The sequence below is a fragment of the Schistocerca nitens genome, chromosome 5 (genome assembly GCF_023898315.1).
Source record: "Schistocerca nitens isolate TAMUIC-IGC-003100 chromosome 5, iqSchNite1.1, whole genome shotgun sequence".
Taxonomy (NCBI): domain Eukaryota; kingdom Metazoa; phylum Arthropoda; class Insecta; order Orthoptera; family Acrididae; genus Schistocerca; species Schistocerca nitens.
This window is the reverse complement of record NC_064618.1, coordinates 380,873,611-380,894,143: the sequence shown is the minus strand read 5'-3', so window position 1 is coordinate 380,894,143 and position 20,533 is coordinate 380,873,611. Positions and strand designations below refer to the sequence as shown.

General features: G+C 42.7%; 1 protein-coding gene across 1 annotated transcript; it reads left to right on the top strand.

Annotated features, from left to right (window-relative positions):
* The first annotated feature begins 3,902 nt into the window (after positions 1-3,902).
* LOC126260474 (protein hook homolog) lies at positions 3,903-20,306 on the top strand. Its single transcript, XM_049957802.1, has 3 exons — positions 3,903-4,728; positions 5,910-6,229; positions 19,611-20,306. The coding sequence occupies exons 1-3, from the start codon at positions 3,903-3,905 to the stop codon at positions 20,304-20,306; spliced, it is 1,842 nt and encodes a 613-aa protein (XP_049813759.1).
* The last annotated feature ends 227 nt before the right edge of the window (positions 20,307-20,533 follow it).

Below are 20,533 nucleotides of genomic sequence, written 5' to 3'. Positions count from 1 at the left end.
TTAGCCCACCCACAATCGGCAGGACAAAAATACTTCCTCTCCTTGATTGATCATGTGACATGATGGGTTTAGGCGACACCAATGACTGACATGACAGTGGAAGCCACAGCTACAGACTTCGTGCATACATTGATCGTCCTGATCGGCTGCCCACTCACGATAACGACACTTTGAGAACTCGCTGTTTGAAGCATGATGCAACATGTGTAAGCAGGCTGTTTAGGTTTTTATGTTGGTAACGCCACGAAGCGCTCTGTACGAAAATCACTGACTGTGCTGTGTGCAGTCTGTGGCTGGTTAGCATTGTTGGAATATTCTAGTGTTGGGCAGTTAGATATGAACAGCGCGTAGCGCTGCGCAGTTGGAGGTGAGCCGCCAGCAGTGGTGGATGTGGGGAGAGAGATGGCGGAGTTTTGAGAGCGGATGATCTGGACGTGTGTCCATCAGAGGCAGTAAATTTGTAAGACTGGATGTCATGAACTGATACATATATTATTACTTTTGAACACTATTAAGGTAAATAGATTGTTTGTTCTCTATCAAAATCTTTCATTTGCTAACTATGCCTATCAGTAGTTAGTGCCTTCAGTAGTTAGAATCTTTTATTCAGCTGGCGGTATTGGCGCACGCTGTATTGCAGCAGTTTGAGTAACGAAGATTTTTGTGAAGTAAGTGATTCGTGAAAGGTATAGGTTATTGTTAGTCAGGGCCATTCTTTTGTAGGGATTTTTGAAAGTCAGATTGCGTTGCGCTAAAAAATATTGTGTGTCAGTTTAAGCACAGTCCTTTACAATTTTTCTAAGGGGACGTTTCACATGTGTGGCTCCGACTGCTGGCTTACGAACGCTTACCACCTGCAGAGTAATGGTCTAACCGAGAGGTGGCACAGAACAATGATAGTGGCATTAATGTGTGACGGCAGTGAGTGGGAAGAAGCGATACCTAGGGTCTTGCTAGGGTGCACACTGCTGCAAAAGGGGATCTACAGGCGTCACTTGCCGAATAGCTGTACGGAGACACACTGCGACTACTGGCGGAAATTTTCACGCCACCGACGCACGATGACCCAAAACCATTACCGGAACTACTACAAGCGGTACGAAGAAGAATTGAGCGCATCGCCGTCCCATCGCCATGGCCCCGCACAGCACCGCCTATCTTCGTGTACAAGGCGCTGGCCACGACGCGGTTCGTCATGCTGCGTGACGACACTATCCGAGCTGCACTCACACCGTCCTACAAGGGCCCATACCATCAGCCGCAGCGACAGCACCTTCCGAATCGAGGACAGCGGCAAAACCTACAACGGTGGCCATCAACCGTTTGAAGCAGACATGAACTCTGGAAGATCTATCCACCGACAGCAAACCACTTTCGTCGTCGCCGCCCACGTTGGCAGACGTGGACGAACGGCGTCACCCAAGCAACAGCCGACGAGAGTGGACGACGAAGCGCCACCTCCCACCTAGGTCATCGGCCGACCAAGATATTCAGAGATTACCAACTCACATAGGCGGTGGCAGTCATTCATCGCAGTGATAGCGCCACCGCCCGTACTCCGCAATCGATGTGGGAGGGGTCTGTGATGACTCTGAACAATAATATCGCCGACGGACGATGTATATGAGCTCTTCAGGAGATATACACTACTGGCCATTAAAATTGATACACCATGAAGACGATGCTGTGATATGCAAATGATTAGCTTTTTCAGAGCATTCTGTAAGGGGTCCGCAGGCCCTTACTACTAAGTTTGCGCTTGCACAGGTCGACAGGGCAACTATCGAGTAGTGTGTGTGCAGGTCGCGAGAGCTAGAGGGGATTCACCGGAGTGCTGAGTGCTGCTTGGGTAGATTCCCGCGAGGCGGGAAGAACTGGGCGGAGAACAGTTAGTTAGTGTGGAGAGTGCGGAGTCAGGGTGTGGTAGGTTCCCGCGAGGCGGGCAGAGCTGTGCAGAAGCCAGCAGTTGAATTAATGCAAATTATCGACAATGGGAGTGGCCATCGCCGCGGTTTAACCCCTTTGAGTTAGTATTATACGGGAAAGTGAGAAAGTTTATTTACAGAGTGATTTCAGTGATATTAAGTGCCGCTATTGAACTTCCGCGTCTACCGCGTCGGCATTACTTGGATTACAGTGATTGGATGTTGCGTGTGACGATTAAGAATAATTAAAGAAACCTGTGCTGAGATTAACCATCATTAACAGTGTATTGACGAAGGCAGTGGCTGTCTCCTTATTTTGTGCTTTTGCTAAGAATATAGATCTTGTTTGTGAAACTGTGTTGTGTCCTTCTGACCACCAAACAGTACTTATTACAGTATTTGCGAAGGACAATACGGAATGTAACATCCCCTGAGCAGTCCAATCCGATTGCCAGCCCATTAGGTACACGGTCACATTAATCAATTATCTAATTTTGGGCTGCTATTTTGATCCCGAACGAGCGGATAAAATAAAAAGGACGTGTTACACCCTTGGCTTACCGTGAAAGGACAAGTGCAATTTTTGGACGAGTCACAATGAACAATAGGTAATTTACCGTGCTTAACGCCAGAAAACTAATTTTTCAATGTGGAATCGGGACAGTGCATGAACGATAAAATCGCGATAAGGAACAGTGCATTTTTTGAACAATACGAAGTAATAATATCTCACGATTGTGACTAAACTGTTTTTCTTGCTATATTAAATAGAACAATAGCAACATTAAACTGTGTTGTAAAGTGAAAATGCGAGAATCCGCGCGAAAAACTGTGAAAAGTGGACACTAAAGAAAGGCACGTGTGAACAGTAAAATAGTGAGACGAGCCAAGATTTCGTCACAAAAGTTGTTAGAAAGGTGCTTAATGATAACAAGTTGACTGAAATTGTTTTTTGCACGGTGAAAATCGGACGATTTCGCGTGGACCCACAAACTGTTATGCTGACGGTAATGTATTGTGGCGACGCAATTAGTGAATGACGTCACGCAGCCGCGTAGCAGTTGCACCAAAGAGCTTCGATCCGCGAGGTGATTTCACACGACACCACGGCGAGCGACGCAACTTCGAGACAACGAGTGCAGTTCCGGCATCTAGCGGCCGAACTACGAACTACGCCCGCCTGCAGCGCCACGGAGCGGCCGACAGGGAACTACGTCGCCTTGCAGCTGATCTTCAACTTCACACGAGCTCCAGCGGCGGCACAGCCACGCCCATCTCAAACGTCAAAACATCGCGGCTCGCGGTAACGTTGGTTGGTGAGTGAAGACGACGGGTTAACATAACAGTAAATTGCAGTGTGCAATATTTGCGATAAATAAACAGTTTTTAACTGATATTTACATTAGGAAAAGTGCTCAATTGCAGTAATTTCAAAAAAAGTTTGTGAAACATACTCTGAAGTATAGCATGCTTACTTATGCACACTGCACTGTATAAATGGTAATTGTTTTGGTAATTTTGCATTTATAGATTCTGTGAGTGTTATGATTATCTTGTTTGAAACATTTTTTACATAAACTGTGTATGTGGAAATTGTTATTGGAAAGTATTAGGTTTTTGAGAGCTGTTATGTTCCGTACTCATGTATGTTGTATCATTTTGGGGATTAACTGAAAGGATTGCAGGTACTGTTTGATTAGTTTCATGATAATTAGGAGTGTTTTGGGTTATTGGAGGTTATTTTGTATTACTTGCCTGGGCATTAAATATAAACCAAAAATGTCTTCTGAAGATAAGCAGGTCTGTGAGGCAGTAGTTGAAAGAAAAGGAATAGGACAGAAAGATAGAGATGATTCGGGATTCAGTGATTGTGGATTGTCATTAGGTAGCCCATTAGCAAATTCAACTAATTATCCCGAAATACCGGGACAAGCGATGAGAGTTAGGCCAGTTTCAGAGGATGCTGATAGGTGGTCGATGTTGATAGACTTGATAAAGAAGAGTTCACAAGAAGCTAGAGAAAGGGAAGAAATATCCCGAGAATCATTAGAGAAAAATCTCAGAAAATCACTAAAGGAAGATTTACAAGAATCATTAGAGAAGAATTCACAAGAAACAAGAGAATCATTAGAGAAGAATTCACAAGAAACAAGAGAATCATTAGAGAAGAGTTCACAAGAAACAAGAGAATCGTTAGAGAAGCGTTTACAAGAAACTAAAGCATCGTTGGAGCAGGGTTTACGAGAAACAAGAGAATCACTAAAGGTTTTACAAGAAAATAACACATCATTAAAGGAAGAGTTACAAGAAACTATAGCACAAGAGATCAAAACATCACAGATGATGATGGAATGTAATCTAAAGAAGGAAATACAGGAGCTACAAGAACAGTGGAAAATGGATATCAACGAGAGAGAGAATAAGCTGCAGAAGAGCATAGACCAAGTCCAGGGAGACGTGGAGAAGGTGGAAGGAATGTTAACAAAAAAGATAGAAGACGATATTGAAGAAACGAAGGCCGAGTTGGGGGAAAGAATCAACGAAGTGGAAACAAATTGCAATCATCGAATCGCCGAGGTGACGCAGATGCAGAAACAATGCAACGAGGCGGTTAAGGGGATAGGAGATAGGCAAAACCAACTAGCTGTCAATCTGAGAAATGCTATAGCCGTACAACGAGAAGAGGATAAAAAAAGGGTTGAAATGGAGGTCAAGCAGTTACAACAGGGAGTGCAGCAATTGGAAAGCAAAACAGAAGAAATTGATAGTCGAATTAGCAATGCCACCTTAGCCGTTGGGGAAGGTAAGGTCGTTACATTGACGAGCAGTGATAATCGGTGCATCCAAAGTAATACAGGGCAGAAATTTAGTCCGAAAGGAGGATTGCACCCAATGATATTTATGAAATGGCTAAAAGGAGTTTTCCCAGCACATCTTAAGGACTCAGACAAGATTCAATTTGCAATAGATAGAATGGAAGGTGAGGCCTTCACTTGGGGAGTCAGGAAGAAGGAAGGGACTACTAGTTATGACCAGTTTGAAGAGGAATTCATGAAGAAATACTGGTCCACAAGTCATCAATGTGCAGCAATTGAGGATCTACTCCATCGCAAATCACTTAGTACATGGAGGGGAACGTTGAGAGAGTTTGCCGAACACTTGTGGGAATTGAACGAGACCTTGGAACAACCCCTGAGTGATAACGTAATGATATCTGCGATAAAAAGAAGATTGAATCAGAGAATGCAAGAAACTGTATCTGGGAGCCTAATTAAAAATAGTGAGGCCTTAATGGAGATACTGGAACAGTTGGAATCTGTTCGATCACAGGGACACAATCAACCTAATGATCAAAACCGAGGGGGAGGTAATGACCCAAGGAATCATTTCGGTAATTCGTCTAATTATAGAGGAAGAGGTGGCAGTCATAGATACAGGAACCAGGGTGGTGAACGTCAATGGAGAAATGATTGGAGAAGGAATGAAGAACCAAGAGATCATGAGAGAAGATGGGATAGGCGAATGAATGACACGGTGCATATAGAAGAGGAGGAGAGACCGGAAAACTGAATGACACTCCAGATGAGGTCCGATTGGGAGTGAGAACTACGAGGACCAGAATAAACCTACTAAGACACGACAATGGTGGAGACCTCAGAGAAGATCTACTGGAGGAAAGAAGTGGGATTCCCAAAGAACCCAGGTTACCCATGATAGGGATCAAATTATGTGGACTGAATATCGAGGCATTAGTGGATTCAGGAAGTGAAGCGTGTGCAATATCCAAAAGGCTATATGAACAGATATTAAAAGCGAATGTTAACTTGCCTAGTTTCCCAGTGAGTGGAGTGAGAATTGTGAACGCGTTGGGTGCAAAGAGTAAACCTATTAAAGAACAAGTGTTAATTACATTCGAAATAGAGGGGGAAGAATACGAAGCAACGTTTTTGGTAGTGGCTGGATTGAACACATCAATTATTTTAGGGATAGATTGGTTAAATGAAGTTGATGCAGTAGTGAGTTTTGATGAAGGTACTATCAAAGTCAAAGGAAGAAAGGGAGAAGAGAAGAGGTTGAAATTTGCTGAGGGGAATGTGATCGAAGAAGAGGAAGAATTCAGAAGAATAAATTTGTGTCACGAAGATGAACCCACCGCGGGATACGGGGAAGAGGAACCAGGAGCAGAAGTGTTGATATACCTTGAGGGACTAGCACGAGAGGATAGACATAAAGAAGACAAGATCAGAAAAAAATTGGAGGAGATGACGCACCTAGATGAGAGGACTAAGAAGAAATTAGCTACAGTATTATACAGGCGTTGTAAAGTATTTTCTCAGCGGCCAGGTATCATGCAAGGGGTGGAGTGTAAGTTAAAGATAAAGAGCCATAAACCGTTCAATATAAAACAGTATCCCATTCCCCAGGCGAAACGAAGAGCAGTAGATGAAGAAATACAGAGGATGATGGACCTTGGGGTTATAGAATGGGCCAATAGTCAATACAACAACCCCCTATTTGTTGTTGATAAGAAGGATGGAAAGGTGAGGATAGTTTTGGATGCCCGAACGGTGAACAAAATCATCGAACTGGAGAGGGACAAACCAGAAACTATAGAAGAACTGATTCAAAAATTCCGAGGAGCAAAGGTGCTTAGTAGTATCGAATTGACTGCTGGGTACTGGCAGATACCATTGGCCACAGAGTCTCGCGAGTATACAGCATTTACTTATGGAGGAAGATGCTATCAATTTAGAGTGTTACCATTTGGACTTAATGTGTCAGTGTCTGAGTTTATAACAGCGATGGATAAGATACTAGGCGAGGAGTTACTTGGGAAAGTCACTGTCTACGTGGATGACCTCTTGATAGCAAGCGAATCATGGGAAGAACATTTGGATAGACTGGATGCAATCTTGGCAGCTTTTGAAACCGCAGGGGTAACTGTAAATCTGGACAAGTCGGAATTTGGCAAATCAAAGATAAAATTTCTGGGCCATATAATATCCGAGGAGGGTATCTATCCTGATCCTAGTAAAATGGAGGCTATTAAAAATTTTCCGGCTCCCCATAGTAAGAAACAGTTGCGAGCATTCTTTGGGGTTTGCGAGTTTTATAGAAAGTTTGTAAAAGGACCTATGCTTAACGCCCCGAGTATGAGGGAATTGACCAAGGCGAGGATGCCGTGGCATTGGAGTGCAGCGTGCCAAACCGAGTTTGAGAATATCAAGGAAGCACTATATAATGCAGAGATCTTGTACCACCCAGATTTTTCCAAGGATTTTTATTTAGGAGCAGACAGCTCGGACTATGGACTAGGAATACATTTATACCAAATAGAGAGGAGCGGAAAAGGTGAGAGAATAAGAACAATAGCATTCGGTAGCAGAAGTTTAAATGCTTGGGAGAGAAAATATTCGATTACTGAAAGGGAAGCATTGGCAATTGTGTGGGGGTTTAAGCGTTTCCGGTATTATTTGGCCGGGAGGCATGTGAAAGTCGTGACTGATCACAAGGCCCTTACGTTTCTGACTACAAGTAAATTGAGGCATAGCAGACTAACGCGATGGGCCCTAGCATTGCAAGACTATGACTTCGAGATAATTTATGAACCGGGAGCATCACATATAATACCTGATGCCTTGTCAAGATTACCAGCTGACTCAAGAGGAATGTTGGTGGACAGACCCGAAGGAGAAGGAGTTAGAATCAACCTGATGAGGGGAGTACAGTATGAAGAATTCATAAAGAAGTTCCTAAGGAATGTGCGTAGGGAACAGAACGAGGATGAAAAATTAAAGACAATTAAAAACAAATACTGGTGTGCAGGGGAGGAAAGAATTCGCACATTTTATTATATTCACAATGGGATACTTTATAAAAGAAACAGGGAGAGTGAGGAGAACTGGAAACTCTGTGTGCCTGAGCATGTGGTAGAAAAATTAATTTGGTATACGCACTATAGTAATGCGCATTATGGACCGAAGAAGTGTCTGGAAAAGTTGAAGTTGGATTGTGCTTTCAACAACATGGGAAGGCGTATACGTAAAATACTGAGTACATGTGACACCTGTCAGCAATCTAAGACGACCACAGTACAGCACAAAGGATATATGCATCCAATTGTACCAACAGCAATTAAGGACATAGTTGCAGTGGATCTATTTGGGCCACTTCCTGCCTCACGAGGGAATTACACACAAATCTTAGTAGCAGAAGGATTGGTTTCCAAGTACATAAAATTTTACCCGTTGAGGAAAGCTACTAGTAGAGCCATCATTAACCAATTTGAGAAAGACTATTTTCAAAAGGTGTGTATACCTAAGCGAATATTGAGTGATAATGGGTCACAGTTCAGGTCAAAGGAATGGACAGAAATGCTAAGCGAGCACGGAATAGAGCAAATTGCCATTTCTAGGTATAGGCCAGCTTCTAACCCAGCGGAACGAACAATGAAAGAGTTGAACCGTTTATGCCGAACCTACTGTCATAGGAAGCATGGTTCATGGAAAGAATATCTGGAAGAATTTGAGCGGGTTAGGAATCACCTCCCACATGATTCTACAGGGTTTGCACCATGTGAAGTATTGCTCAGTCAGGAACCCGATAGTATTTTTCGTGAATTGGTAGTCTACCCACCAGGAAGTTCATTGACCTGGGAAAGGAAGTTGGAGCTGGTGGAATTAAGTATGAAGGAGAAGGCTAGGAAAAGACAGGAAAGACACGACAAACTAGTGAAACCGATAACTTACCGAGTGGGAGACCTGGTATTAGTAAAGGTTCATGCTAGATCAAAGAAAATAAACTCTGAAATACATAAGTTTAACCACGTTTATAAAGGACCATATAGAATTATAAAAATTGGTCATCCGAACACTGTGGAGTTGGAATATGCACGGACAAAGAGAGTGCATGGTAAAGAGCATGTGGAAAACATAAAAAGGTACTACTCGCACGAGAGCAGAAATAACCCAGATGAGGAAGAGGAACTCGATTAGAGCAAATGTATGAACTGAGAGTGTCTAAGCTCCTAGAAGTAGTGTGTCGGACATGATGAGGACAATTAGCTGTAAAATGGACATTTGAAAGAGGGAAGGATTTATTTACATTGTGTTTTGTGATATATTACAATTAGAGTTGCATATTTCATGTTAAAGATTATCTAAAGATGAATATAAAACCGGTAATAACTAATTTGGTAGTAATAATTCATATATTCTGTGTTTAGGTAATAATATTTGAGTGTATTTGTTGTGTGTTGTCATCTGGTATTGGACCAGAGAGGACTCTTGCTGGTTGAGATGAAAAATTGTAAATTTTGGACAATGCCATTTATGTGATGTAATAACCTTTTGTAGAAATTGTTGTGGAGGCAGCCCACTACCGGAGTCCAGGATTATTTTGAAAAATTGTAAATTCATTAATTTATTTGTATTGCATGTTTTGTTCAAATGTAACTATGTTTTTAAATCCCTTGCCGATTCTTTTTCGCCTGCGGTTCAAAAGAAGTTTTTGAGGGCGGGGATGTAAGGGGTCCGCAGGCCCTTACTACTAAGTTTGCGCTCGCACAGGTCGACAGGGCAACTATCGAGTAGTGTGTGTGCAGGTCGCGAGAGCTAGAGGGGATTCACCGGAGTGCCGAGTGCTGCTTGGGTAGATTCCCGCGAGGCGGGAAGAACTGGGCGGAGAACAGTTAGTTAGTGTGGAGAGTGCGGAGTCAGGGTGTGGTAGGTTCCCGCGAGGCGGGCAGAGCTGTGCAGAAGCCAGCAGTTGAATTAATGCAAATTATCGACAAAGGGAGTGGCCATCGCCGCGGTTTAACCCCTTTGTGTTAGTATTATACGGGAAAGTGAGAAAGTTTATTTACAGAGTGATTTCAGTGGTGTTAAGTGCCGCTATTGAACTTCCGCGTCTACCGCGTCGGCATTACTTGGATTACAGTGATTGGATGTTGCGTGTGACGATTAAGAATAATTAAAGAAACCTGTGCTGAGATTAACCATCATTAACAGTGTATTGACGAAGGCAGTGGCTGTCTCCTTATTTTGTGCTTTTGCTAAGAATATAGATCTTGTTTGTGAAACTGTGTTGTGTCCTTCTTACCACCAAACAGTACTTATTACAGTATTTGCGAAGGACAATACGGAATGTAACATCCCCTGAGCAGTCCAATCCGATTGCCAGCCCATTAGGTACACGGTCACATTAATCAATTATCAAATTTTGGGCTGCTATTTTAATCCCGAACGAGCGGATAAAATAAAAAGGACGTGTTACAATTCACACAAGGATAGCACCGGTGGCGACACCTACAACGTCCTGACATGAGAAAAGTTTCCATCCGATGTCTCATATACAAACAGCCGTTGACCGGCGTTGCCTGGTGAAACGTTGTTGTGATGCCTCGTGTAAGGAGGAGAAATGTGTACCATCACGTTTCCGACTTTAATAAAGGTCGGATTGTAACCTATCGCGATTGCGGTTTATCGTATCGCGACATTGCTGCTCGCGTTGGTCGAGATCCAATGACTGTTAGCAGAATATGGAATCGGTGGGTCCAGGAGGGTAAAACGGAACGCGGTGCTGGATCCCAACGGCCTCGTATCACTAGCAGTCGAGATGACAGGCATCTTATTCGCATGGCTGTAACGGATCGTGCAGCCACGTCTCGATCCATGAGTCAACAAATGGGGTCGTTTGCAAGACAAGAACCATCTGCACGAACAGTCCGACGACGTTTGCAGCAGAATGGACTACCAGCTCGGAGACCATGGCTGTGGTTACCCTTGACGCTCTATCACAGACAGGAGCGCCTGTGATGGTGTACTCAACGACGAACCTGGGTGCACGAATGGCAAAACGTAATTTTTTCGGATGAATCAAGGTTCTGTTTACAGCATCATGATGGTCGCATCCGTGTTTGGCGACATCGCGTTAACGCACATTGTAACGGGTATTCGTCATCGCCAAACTGGCGTATCACCCGGCATGATGGTACGGGGTGCCATTGGGTACACGTGTCGGTCACCTCTTGTTCGCATTGACGGCACTTTGTACATTGGACGTTACATTTCAGATGTGTCATGACCCGTGGCTCTACCCTTCATTCGATCCCTGCGAAACTCTACATTTCAGCAGGATAATGCACAATCGCATGTTGCAGGTCCTGGAAGGGCCTTTCTGGATACGGAAAATGTTCGACTGCTGCCCTGGCCAGCACATTCTCCAGATCTCTCACTAATTGAAAACGTCTGGTCAATGGTGGCCGAGCAACTGACTCGTCACAATAAGCCAGCCACTACTCTCGATGAACTGTGGTATCGTGTTGAAGCTGCATGGGCAGCTGTACCTGTACACGCCATCCAAGCTGTGTTTGACTCAGTGCCCAGGCGTATCAAGGCCGTTATTACGGCCAGAGGTGGTTTTTCTAGGCATTGATTTCTCAGGATCTATGCACCCAAATTGCGTGGAAATGTAATCACATGTCAGTTCTAGTATAATATATTTGTCCAATGAATACCAGTTTATCATCTGCATTTCTTCTTGGTGTAGCAATTTTAATGGCCAGTAGTGGATTTGTTACGCTCTGTTCTTTTGTATCGAGCGGAAGGTACGTATTGTGCTAAGTGTAAATGAAACAGAGTGTACAGAACGCAGCGCTAGACCAGGCTGTGAAAACTCACAACACTTTCAGTATCATGAAAATAATTTATTTTCGTATGAAACCGGTCTCTGTTCTGGAGGTTATTCCCTGATATTCCTTTATAAAAAACTGAAACACCCTACATGTCATTAATAGCTGCAGAATAACATAAATGAGGTACAGATCCTGTTGTTTCAATGTTATCAAATAACTTGCTGATGACACCCGAGAACGAAGAAAAGCCGATCTTATACCCCCTCCCCCCCTTCCCCCTGGTAACTGAGATATACTTGAAATTTTGTTTTAGCTTCCATATTGATAAGAAGAAGTAACACATTCATTCATCGCTTTCTGAAGTTTTGCTGCTTCCAGATGCATTCGCTTTCCATCAGGCGATTCCCGGAAAGCCAATTACGATGAGAAGTCGAATGGACAACCAGGAAACACTGATGAGAGACGTCGGTCGTTTGAGATTCATAGATGAAATCCGTCCTGTTTTCGCGTCAAAGCAGCCTGCTGTCCATACAATACGTTTCACTTGGAAATGTTTGTCACAAGTCTGTAACACCTCAGCACTAATTAGTACAACTATTCTGTGTCTACATAGTTTCATTAACGACAAAGGTTCTACAGCCAGATTTGTAATAACGTCAATCTACAACGATACAGAATTATGAAAAGAAAGATATTCTTACCTCATTCAGTACTGCTTTTGAAAACAATTGACAAATATGGTGCAGGCAACAATTCCTTTCTGGATATATTTGCAATCCAGCGTTTCTCAACTTCTCCCATTTGGGAAATCGAAACATATGTACTTTCATGCTTTGTACGGATTCATAATTTCCTTGCCAAAAGGGAACGCAGCGCTTGTATCCCATACTTTGAACAAGAATTGCAGGCGAATACTGTGTGAAATGTAAAGCTTCCACGTGACGTAAACTTCGAACACAACATGCCAATTGAAGCTTCGTCTAAACACCACGAACAGTTTTTGACGTCTGGTGCCAATATGGCCGTTGTGGGTGCGTCTTGTATCCTGTTTCACCATGCTGGAGACCGCGCGCCCAAGAGGAAGCTCGAACAACAGATTGTGCACAATGCAGAAACTGGTATCAAGAAGTTTCCCCACACAGCCAATGATGGACGAGCTGCTGCATTTCCTGAAGGAGAACCAGAGACCTGCAGCTGAAGTAGGCAAAATAACATGTCTAAGAATTCTCTGCACATATCCCTGATTAGTGTTCCCTCCAGAAACAACAAAGGTGAATGAGAGTTGTAGCTTATCTCACCTCAGACCATAAAGCCTGGGGTTGCGCTTAAATGTCTTTGACAAATGCACTCTACGAGATAGCAGTCAACAAGTCTACATCCTACAGGCAAAAGACCTCATTTATGTGCAAGCAGAATCTGCAGTCTTCGCTGAAGACCACTTCGTGCCATTCTATCTTCAAATGGATGCTATGATGGTACCAGTCTAGCCGTGCACGTCGACGCTATAGCGTAAATAGAAGATAGGCTAGATGTTTACGTGCTCGCAGACGTACTGCTTATAACCAGTTCATCAGAGTTGGTTTGACATATCTCGGCTCACAAGCCCTGTTACATGTGCTGTGATAGCTGTACGATCTGCCACTGCTGCCCTTACTATACAACTACCTGGCGGGCATCTGTGCTGCGTGGACGTCGCAAACATTGAGCCTTCTAACTGTGGGCATTCCCTAAAAAAAGGTAGATACAGATTGGTGCTGTGGTAATTGTACCACAGCACTTTCTGTTGACGTACGACGTTGGAATCATTATCATTGCAGATACTATGCCCCAGATGGCATTTGCCGTCATCGGGTCAAAATCGACGTCGTCTATCCTGTGCACTATTTTTTTTCAACAATGTGTGTATCGGAAAATCAAATACTAAATTATCACACATCGAAATCTGTTCCTGGTCCCGGCGGAGATTCGAGTCCTCCCTCGGGCATGAATGTGTGTGTTTGTCCTGAGGATAATTTAGGTTAAGTGGTGTGTAAGCTTAGGGACTGATGACCTTAGCAGTTAAGTCCCATAAGATTTCACTTTTTTTGAAATCTGTTCAAATTTAAAAAAAATGTACACTTTCAGTTTTTTACTGAATAGGTCCAATGAGGCTGTTTCCTCGTATTTGTAATCACTGAATTCGAACCTTCGAAGAATAATTGGCCAATTGCCTCAATAGGTTAAAAGTTAACAATGAAACCCCCACATATTACTGAAAAGAGGCTACACTAAAGATGGAATTCCTACCTTGATTGTTGAGCAGTATGACGAAACTTGTAGCAGCAAGAGTGAGCAAAATGGCAGAACGGCAACATGGACCAACGAAATTTGTGTACGATAATAAAGAAAGGACTGAGTCAGAGTGAAACGAATCAGAGTAATGTTGCAAATAATTTATGTACTGATATCAAAACATTGCAGAAAAATCACACGGATCACATGGATCCTCAGTGTAGACAATATTAGGCTGCTAGATTATTGAAAAAGTTAACAAAGTTACTTGTGATCCAGACAAGATCACAGAAAAACTATAAAACGTTCATAATGCAGGAGAGGATGAAAAATTTGAACCTACAAAACTAAGGATTGAAAAGATTTTATTCGATCCTACAATAAACTTCCATTTCACGGGAAGCAGTGTACACGTCTTCATATAACCTCACGCATGGACACTATTTCATGTCATAAATCACTGGAAGATCTATATGTGGAATGTGAGAATATTTACATGACCGAAATATCCCATACATTGCCTGTGTTTCCCCACAACAAGTAACTCTGAACATTTTACCCAGAATCTCCAACATTACAGTACACCAAATCAGCATCCGTCGATTCCAGAAGACAGCAGATTAACCAGAAAGCAGAGCATAGATAGAACTAAATCAAACCGAGCAGCGTGAGCCCATTTAAACTTCGTCGTTTCGTGGTTTCACACCCGAAACTTGTAAACATGCTCCAGTGCGGAAACAAAGAGTTAGCTCAAAGAGATTGGTTCGAGTAATCAAAGCTGACCACAGTAGGAACTTAAAAAACACTCCAAAGTTAATTCGCTGTTTTATAGAGGAAAAATAGAATGGAAGTTCAACTAAACAGGCAAGATTCAAGATAAACTTCACCATTAAACGAGAGACCAATACGTAAAGTACCTCGATTTCATTGATGACATTGTATTATTTGCACTAAGAAGTATAAATTTCAACATTAAATGAGAGATCTTAAGGAGAAAATTTGAAACAGTCCAAGAAATCCATAGTAATCAAACTGATCTAAAATGAACTGGGTTGACACCTGGCTATGGGACAAATGTGGATGCATCAAAGGTATTTATGAGAATTCTAATGGATGAGCTGATACTCAGGATAGTAATGAATTAATTGTCGGAGGAAAGAAAACAGAATTTCAAGACATATACAAAATACTGAATATATAATACATTTATAAAAGAATATGAAGTCGGTCAGTTTGCAAGGAACTTGTATGTTTAGAGGAATTGAAATGATAAAAATTGAAGCAGTTGTAAAGATTCAAAAGTTATTTGCCTAAAAACTGAAATATCGAAGAACAAAAACAATATTTTCCCTTTCATCAAGACAACAGTCCAAATATAAAATTTAATCACTTTATTATGATAAATGTTTAGTGTTATGTATATAGTCATAATAGGGATACTAAATACAGCCGTAAGAAGAATTGGATGAAATATTTTGAGAATCATGAGCATATATTAAACATATGATCTCAAAAAAATGACAGGTGAAAGATGTATTAACAACGACATCCATTAAGAGCTAAAGTCGCAAGTCAGCATCTATATTAACCTTAATCTAAGTCATTCATTACCTTGATTTTAATGTCAAAACAAGTACAGAGCAATACCTTACATTGCATTGCACTGACATAGCAAACAACGCCAGATTTCGCCGCACTGTCCTGACAGACACGTTTTTCGCACGTCCCGCATTGATTTCTGCGATTATTTAAAGCATTGTTGCTTGCCTATTAGCACTGACATCTCTACGCAAACGCAGCTGCTCTCGCTCGTTTAGTGAAGGCCGTCTGTCACTGCGTTGTTTGTGCTGAGAGGTAATGCCTGGTATTTCATATTCTCGATACACTCTTGACATTGTGGATCGCGGAATATTGAGCTCCACAATAATTTCCGAAATGGAATGCCCATGCGTCTAGTTCCAGCTGCCATTCGGCGTTTAAAAAAATTTGTTCATTTCCGCCATGCCGCCTTAATCACCTCGGAAACTTGTTCCCATGGATCATCTAAGTACAAATGACTGCTCCACCAACGCACTGCCCTTTTATACTGTGTGTACGCGTTACTACCGCCATTTGTATACGTTCCTATCGGTATCCCATGGCCTTTTGTCATCTCAGTCTATCATTACTACAATTGTGAGTACTTAGCAGCTCTAATACCTTGTTAGTGGATCACAACACTTACCTGTATGCCTTCTTACCTTCAAGAGAGACCGTATTATAAGCAAAAATGGCTAAAATTCCGAAGTACATCGGATCAGGAGCACTCCGTCAGCTGAGGCACGGAGCGGCAGTCGGGTGGGGAGCAGTTTACGGAGGAGGGAACCGTCGGCCTCCAGAGTATGGCCACAACGTCTGCACGAGCCAGCTACCGCCGGCAAGCCTCCTGCCAAAAGAGCCGGTACTTGCTTTACACGACCAGTGTGCGCTGCCGCGCGTCCAGAGTAGTGGGCGGCGACATGGCTTGAGTCCTGTTTCCTGATGTGTTACTAGGAAGTGGGCCTACTACTGAAGCAGCCGGTTTTCCTTATTGCATAGTCAAACTGTTACTTTATTTATATATTGGTGCAGCACTAAGAGACCTAACGAACTATGTCCTTTTTATGGATGATATTCAATTTCCCATTGTCCGATCCTTCCACGCCCCAAGCAACCACTGGCAGTAAGCCACGTATCAGATGGGCTAATGGGAATGGAGGGATGTAAATTTGTCACTGGAGATATGAAACTCCTATCTACCGTGACAGAAACTGAAGCCTGTTTGCGTGAGTGTTTTGGCAAGACTCACTGTAAATGGTGGGCACTAACTTGCAATTTGATTCTCTTTTCGACCGCCAGACACTCCCACGAATGTAACCAAAATCATTAGAGAAATTATTTACTCGTGAGTAAACTTTACTATCTAGAGGATATATTTCAGAAGCCCACTCATAATGGAAATATAATAGAACGAAGAGCAAGAAATAGATCCGACATTTTTGAGGATCTCCATATTTGAACAGGCAGCTGTGACGAAGATGTAGTTGTAGCAATAGTGATTACTGAAGTACTAATGGCAGCTTAAACAAGTAGGAAGATTTAATGTTCAGTAAGCTGGATGAAAAAGCAGTCATGTTATATCACAAACAGGCATCTGCATTTCACGTTTCAATGACCAGTTTACCATACCGAGTAAACTTCATCACGAGAGGTAATCTCAGTGACATTTAGTTGTTGTAAAGAAACATTTAAAAAGATAATATGACATGAAAAGTGTGCGAATGCACCGTCGTGCTAAAACCACGTGTCCTGATGAACGTTGAATGGCGCTGCATCCAACAATACATCCAGTAATTCTTATAGGGAAGTTAAGTAGATGGAAACTGTGAGCCTGGGTGGAAGCATGTATGGTCGAGTTAGATGCCAATCCAGGATACCTGCCACACATTGACACCAAATCTGTGTTGGCATCCCTGGACACCCGTGGCATTCAGGTTTTCGTCTACCCAGACATGACTGTTTCGAGAACTGAAAACACAATCCCCATTAAATTTGCACTCATCCGTGGAGAGAAAGCATCGTGAAAGTCCTAGGGGCTCATTGATGCAGCAGCGTAGCAACTGGGTGCAGAACTCAACAAGTGTTGCAAAATCGGCTGGCACAATATTCTGTCATATGTCATTCTGCAAGTATGTCCCGTGGAACAATAATTAGAAATTATTCTACTGTCAAAAACTGTAATAATTCCCAAGGCTGAGAGCATGACGTCGTTGTCGTCCAGGACGGGCAACAATGGGGTGGACGTGCCATTTGTTCAGAAGAGCGTAGGTTGTGCTTGGAGAGGACGATCGTGATATGCGAGGCAGCTCCACAGTTATGGCCAAATCCATTTTGTACCTGCACGTACTAAATAAATAACATCTTTGTTAGTCAAGTCGCGTAGCAAGGGAATTTGTTTGGTGATCACAAGTATGTAGTGATTTGTTACAGATTCCAGATGTAGACGATGTCAGACAACGCACAACAAGGTGTATACCAGTCGTGACATCATTACTGCTGTTCATGTGAGTAAGTTGGATGCTTTGACTATTCTAATGATTACTGTACCTGTGTTGTGACTTAATCGTCGTTGATGACCACTTGGTTATGATAGGAACAGTATTCTGTAATTTTTGGCTGTTTAGAAAGTGCCAGCATTCACCAAACTATCCTCGCAGTGTGCTGACATGACACGCGTGGCAAGATTATTAATAATTATATGCTACAGAGTATTGTAGAGGTTGGTAGGATCGCGTCGTGCATTCCTGTGGAAGTAACTTTGTATTAGCATCAGTAATGTCGATGTGCGAGTAAGAGGTCTCGTTCGCATGAGCTCTATGAATTATAATCGAAGCATTAGTAACTTTGTGTCGTTGCTGTACCGAAAATACGCCTATTAAACTGGAGAAACTGGGCCTCGATAATATAGTAATCTTTTACCTGAATTGTATGTGAATTATTTATGGGTGTACCAATTCACACCCGTGAGTGTTACTGCCGTAGCAAATTCGTTCACAGATCTTTTGTGCTAGTGTGACACGTGCTGTCAGCTGTCCTGCAGGGAAGAATAGGTGAGTATGACAGGTGGAGAATGTGCGGTTGGTCTTCGAAGTGGCAGAACCAAAAGGTAGGCCTGCTATTCACTAGACCCAAGCACCCCTATTAAACATTCGGATCCAGATACAGACAGTTTCCATTTCATAAATTGGTGGTTATGGTTATGAACTTTCGTTATTTTCTGTGTTAGGTAATTGATGTGTTTCGTTTGATTTGACACTAACAATTAATCCAGTATAATTCAGGTAAAATTCGAGAGGATTAAGGGAAAATGTTAGGAAGTTCTTTCTGTCAGAACTCTTTCTCCTCACTTTCGTTTCCTTCATTTAAACCCATTCGGTACAGTATGATTAACTGTAAACAAACCGCTGCTGTTGGGAGATGAATATGACCCCTTCAACAATACGGTCTCTCTTCAAGGTAAGAAGGCATACAGGTAAGTGTTGTGATCCAGTAACAAGGTATTAGAGCTGCTCAGTACTCTATTATTGTATTATCGCCTCTGCTTTTTAGGACTGCTTCAGACTCTGGGACGTCGTAGCAAATGGTTGTCTGGTCTGGTGCAGGAGATTTATCTTTGGCGCTATAAGGTTAAAAAATGGTTCAAATGGCTCTGAGCACTATGGGACTCAACATCTGAGGTCATCAGTCCCCTAGAACTTAGAACTACTTAAACCTAGCTATCCTAAGGAAATCACACACATCCATGCTCGAGGCAGGATTCGAACCTGCGACCGTAGCGGTCGCGCGGTTCCAGACTGAAGCGCCTAGAACCGCTCGGCCACCACGGCCGTCGCTATAAGGTTTAGACGAAGGGTTTTGTGTAATGGAAGATCCAACCAAAGCGCAAGTGATTGTGGAAGTTCCAGGTTTAACAGTGAGTTGTTGCTGTTCTTCAACATATAAAGAAAAACTGTTTACTAAAGATACATAACGCGGCAAAAAGTAACATGAATTAATAACTCCTGTCGCCTCACCTTCGGTCAGGTGTACTGAAAGGGCTTGTCTTCCTCTTATGTATCAAAATTTCCGTCGATGATGGAGCACGAAACTTCACATTGTTGGCACAGTTTCGTGCAGTACAGTCCTGATTGCGTACACCTACACCGATATTTGTCAGTCTGTCTTTCATTTGCTAAACTTAAGCAGAAGAACTCACATTTCAGTGTGTTAATGGGAACCAAGCTCTTTTTCCCATTCCCACCCTCACTGCTCTGGAACCAATTAGCAGAGTTTACATGGTTGATGGGGGTTTTCTGTTGCACAGATTCGTATGGTGGATGGGGCACATGTTCAACCAAATTTATAACTCATATCTCTATTATGTACCAAGTAAGCACAGTCAAGGTGCAACAATTATGTTCGATGGGTACCCAGTCGTCCAGAAGACTACCAAGCCCATCGAGCGCTTTGTGAGGCAGTCCAAAAGGGAGTCCATGGAGGTGAAGTTTAGCAGCTCCATCACACCAACAGTTTTGCAAGTAAATTTTCTATCAAATGGGAAAAGCAAGGACAGTTTCATCACCATACCGATGACAAAATGCAATGAAAATGAAATTGTCTCCAAGCAGACAGTTGATGATGCAGACACACTGACACAGCGAATGCCAGAAGCCGTACCTGTTGCTCACACAAGTGTCGCAATTGTGGGCGACGATTTTGAACTTCTGGTCATAATGATGGTCTGCAAACTTCCCCGCAGTGCATATTTCCTAAGGTCAGGGAGAGATACCACACCTCGTTACCTCTACCATCGTGGAAGTGCAGTGGAGAAGAGCCTTGACAACCACTTGCTCTTCCTCCACACAATGATTGGTTGGTTGCAAAGCTTACGTCTGTATTATTCAACCAAGCCAAAGTAAAATTTCTCAGGCCCTCTCAAAAAATCTGGATATCCAATCATACATTACTAAATTCACTGATCCTCCAGCCCATCCAAAGGAAACAACATCTGCCAGTGAGAAATTTCTGAGTCCCCTTTATGGTGGTGGTCACCTTTCTGAGCTGTTTGTGGCTCGTGCTCGTGACATATCTCATTTGACATCCTGTCTTTACTGAACTACCACCTCGTTATGTTAATTTCAATTAC

Bases quoted from the DNA above. Each gene is read 5' to 3' on its own strand.
- LOC126260474 (XM_049957802.1), top strand. From the start codon at position 3,903: ATGTTGATAGACTTGATAAAGAAGAGTTCACAAGAAGCTAGAGAAAGG. The intron at 4,729-5,909 runs GTAAGGTCGTTA...CAATTATTTTAG, and splicing joins CACCTTAGCCGTTGGGGAAG to GGATAGATTGGTTAAATGAA. The intron at 6,230-19,610 runs GTATTATACAGG...CTCACATTTCAG, and splicing joins CTAAGAAGAAATTAGCTACA to TGTGTTAATGGGAACCAAGC.